This window comes from Mustela lutreola, chromosome 6, assembly GCF_030435805.1.
Source record: "Mustela lutreola isolate mMusLut2 chromosome 6, mMusLut2.pri, whole genome shotgun sequence".
NCBI lineage: Eukaryota > Metazoa > Chordata > Mammalia > Carnivora > Mustelidae > Mustela > Mustela lutreola.
Window position 1 is genome coordinate 2,109,355 of NC_081295.1, and position 4,004 is coordinate 2,113,358.

The following is a 4,004-nucleotide window of genomic DNA, read 5'->3' on the forward strand; positions in this document are numbered from 1 at the left end:
GCCTGCTTCCCTCTCTCTCTGCCTGTCTCTCTGTCTACTTGTGATCTCTGTCTGTCAAATAAATAAATAAAATGTTACCCAAAAAAATCTTAAAAAAAAAAAATAGTGGGTCATGACCCAGGTGAGTCAGGGTTAAGAACGGGCCAGAACCGAGGTCAAGCATGGTCCACCATGGAAAGGGATGACTGAATTCATCTTGTATCTCATGACCTTGACTTTCTGGTGGAATCTATGCATCTCGGCCAGTCATCAACTTTATTTCTCTCAAGGCCAATGGAGGCTGACAGGTCTAGGTCCTAATCCAGGTCTCGTAGGAGGGAGGGGAAGCTCCTCAACAGAAAATAACACTGGACAAAATAAAAGGACAATCGGAAAGTGGGCATCCGTGAGTGAGAAGACTGGGCCACCCAGAGCGTCTTCTGCAATGCCCGGGACCAGGTCTGGGTGCCCACGTGTGAAACGGAGCCACGCAGGAGAGCCTCAGTGAGTGTCCCTCCTCTGGGGCTTCCCCACGAGGCACATGCCAGCTGGAGAAGCCTTTGGTTTCCATCCTGATCTACCCGTGTAAGGACGAGATGTCCAGGCGTATGGAAGCCGCTCAGGCTCCACGGGCAGCGGCCGCCGGCGCGTCCCTGTGCTCCCCAGACGTCCCGGACATCGGCGCTCAGCGAAATGCCGGATGAAATCAAGCTAGACACCATTTCCCCTTTTCCGGGCAAAACAAAACAGAACAAAACTGCAAGGGTTTTTTCCCTCTCCTCTGATCCTCTTTCCCCAAACAAATTTTAGTTTGCTTTTGACTTCACCCTGATGCTGGTTCAGTACTTTTTCTTGCTGAGAAAATGCAGAACTCATACAGAGACCCTGGGGCGGGAAAAAGCGCGTTTCTCTCATTTCGTGGGAAGGAGCCTCTCCGGAGCCCAGGCCCTCGGCACCCCGCGGCTCTCAGGCGGGATCCAGCGTCGGCGCCGGTGCCATCGCCATGCCCGCCGCCAACTGCTCGGCGCCCAGCGCGGCCGTGGAGGTGACCGTGGGCGCGCTGCTCGTGCTGGAGTGCGCGCTGGGCCTCCTGGGCAACGCCGTGGCGCTGTGGACCTTCTGCTTTCGCCTGAAGGTGTGGAAGCCCTACGCCGTCTACCTGCTCAACCTGGCCGCCGCTGACCTCCTGCTGACCTTCTGCCAGCCCTTCCACGCCGCCTTCTACCTGAGACGCAAGACCTGGCCCTGGGGACACGCGTCGTGCCAAACCCTGCTCTTCCTGCGCGTCCTCAGCCGCGGGGTGGGCGTCGCCTTCCTTGCGGCCGTGGCTCTGGACCGCTACTTCCGCGTGGTCCACCCTCGGCTGAAGGTCAACCTCCTGTCCCCGCGGGCCGCCTGGGGGGTGTCGGGCTTCATGTGGCTGCTGCTGCTCGGCCTCACCCACCAGAGCCTGTTCGCCTCGGAGGCTGCGTGTCCCGGTCCGGAGCCCCAGGGAGGCACGTCCCTGAGGCTGCTCTGGCAGGAAGCCCTGCAGTTTATCCTCCCCTTCGGCCTCATCCTGTTCTGCAACGCTGGGGTCATCAGGACCCTCCGGAGGCGCCTGTGAGAGCCGGGCAGACAGCCCAAGCTGCGGCTGGCCCGGGCGCTGGTGGCGGTGGTCGTGGTCCTGTTTGCACTGTGCTTCCTGCCCAGCTTCCTGGCCCGCGCCCTGGTGGCCGTCTTCCATGGCACGGGCAGCTGCAGGGTCCTGGGAGTGATGGTGCACGTGTCCGACGTGGCCAACGGCCTCAGCTACCTGCAGAGCGTGCTGAACCCGGTGCTGTATTGCTTCTCCAACCCCGCCTTCAGATGCTCCTACCGCAAGGTCTTCAACACCCTCAGAAGCCGCGGCAGGGAAACCGAGGCCCCGGCGGACATCAGAGACTCCTACTCCTGAGGCCGGCCAGCCCTCCGGGCCCGGGGACACGGGAAGGGCGGGGATCTGAGCGCTGACGACCAGCGCTGAGGGTTGCGGGAAGAGGAAACTGAGTCCGCGCCCCCAGGAACGGGACCCATGCGTCGGCACCCCTGCGGCCAAGCTTGGACCCATGAGGTCTGCGGGATTTCCTTCGGCTCTCCTGCCCCAGCAGTCGGCAGAGCGGAGAAGCAAGCGGAGCTCCTTTCCAGCCACGACGATGCTGACCTGGAAGCAGGCTGCCGCCGTGCTCTCATGGGAGGGGCTCTCGCGGGTCCGTCACGGGAGCGGGGAGGCTGAGCCGCGCTGCCCTCGCTCTGTCTGGTCTCGGTGAGTCGTCCGCTTTCCCTGTCCCGGGAGTCTGCTCCCCCGGCTGCTGCGCAGACCTGTGATGGCCGGCCCGGGAAAGTGGCCGGCCGGGCTCAAGGCCATGTTGGGGGGTGTGCACCTCACTGTGCTCCCTGCTCGGCTCTGGCTGGCACGTAGCGTTTCCAGTTTAGAACACTTCGCTTCGTCTGCCTAGACGGTACATGATGCGAGAGACAGCACAGTCCCCTAATCTATTGTAAGAAACACCTTCCTACTAAATTTCTCAAAACTGCTGCCAGAATGTCTCTCTTGAGGTCTGAATGTCTAAATGCTTTTGAAACTCGCTCGGCTTCCCGGGCTCCGAGAAGGCATCGTAGTTAATGCCTCGCGGAGAAATGCACGGTGCAAGGCACCAAACTGCACCTGAATCGGGGCTTTCCACCTGACAGCGGGGCCCACCTGGCACAGAGGGGCCCCCGGGGACCTGCCCAGTCCCGGGAGGCCAGGCAGGGCCTGGGGCCGCCCTGAACCCAGCCCTGGCCACACGATGCCCCACAACGGGAGCTCACGAGGGTGACCACAGTTTGAAAGTCTCCTTTCTGACTGCTTTGTCTCATTCTCTGTTCAAACCTGGCCCTAGAAGGGACGCCCCAAGATGCTTAGAGGAGGGACAAGGTCTAGTGTGTGAGGAGGCCCAGCCCGTGGCCTTCCAGGACCTGCACAGCCTCATCCACGCAGACAGACCCCGCCTTTCTCCGGGCTGCCCCATGACCTTGGTAACATCCAGGGTGAAACATGGTGCCTGAGGCCAGAAGAAATGGCAACCCTCCCTTCAGATCGTTCGCCTGCCCGGGAGGCACCTTCTCGGAAGCAAAGTTACGACACGAGAGGGTCCCTGCCGCTGTGCTCTGCCAACCACGGTCCCCAGAGGGCAGCGAACCCGCTCAGCGAGCCTGGCTGCTACTGGCCGGGGTCAAGTCCCCTCCAGTGGGTGGACGTCAGGCGTCTGGCCTGCATCTGCGGCCGGACAAGCATGCAGGAGCTTCGGATAAAACTCTCTGCCCTCACACTGTCTACATCGCACCTGTGTTCTTGTCGTGGGCTCAGGGCACGCGCCGGCCCACATGACGCTACTTGTTAAAAATGTAGCATTTAGCGCAACCCTTTCCCACGTCTTGATAAACTCCCCACGTGCTTTCTTTACTCGATCCTCGTAACCTGTCCAGATGTTTCTTAACCGTTTCCCCGAAGATGGACACTGAGAGCTGGTGCCCTCTGCTCGGGGAAATCAGGCTGTGAGGCCACACAGCCCCCCGGAGACCTGGCTGTGGTCCGGCCCACACCAGCCGCCTGAACAGGCTCCCGGCCCAGCGCCAGGCTCTGCAGAACCTTCCCGGCAGGGCTGTCTCCAGGATCCTTGCCAGGCGAGCCAGCTCTGTCCAGGAGCTTAGCCGTGGGCTGCACTCCCTCCCCCCAATCCCTGCTCATTAGCCGGGCGACAGGGGGTCTCATCCCAGCAGAGCGCTGGTCCTCCTCTCTGCTCCTGCCCGCCGGCAGGTGGGGGACCCAGGATCTCTCAGAACACCCTGAGGCTTTGGCCAAACCCAACTTTCTGACTCGGTCAGTCTGGGGAGTCCCGACACCCCCGGGTTTTTCAGCCCCTTAGTTAACTCCGGGAACGTGTGGCCGGAGCCGTCTGCCCTGGGTGCGTAGCCATGGTCAGGGCCCTTGGGTCAGCTCCCCACTCTGGCACTCTGAGCTT

The 4,004-nt window shown here is 61.5% G+C and overlaps 1 protein-coding gene across 1 annotated transcript; it reads left to right on the forward strand.

Annotated features, from left to right (window-relative positions):
• Positions 1-822: 822 nt before the first annotated feature.
• Positions 823-3,770, forward strand: GPR31 (G protein-coupled receptor 31). The gene has a single exon (XM_059176538.1). It carries the CDS (start codon positions 983-985, stop codon positions 1,583-1,585), a length of 603 nt encoding a protein of 200 aa, XP_059032521.1. The 5' UTR covers positions 823-982; the 3' UTR covers positions 1,586-3,770.
• Positions 3,771-4,004: the final 234 nt, after the last annotated feature.

What these genes read in the sequence shown, in the direction of transcription:
- GPR31 (XM_059176538.1), top strand. Translation starts at nt 983, where the DNA reads ATGCCCGCCGCCAACTGCTCGGCGCCCAGCGCGGCCGTGGAGGTGACC.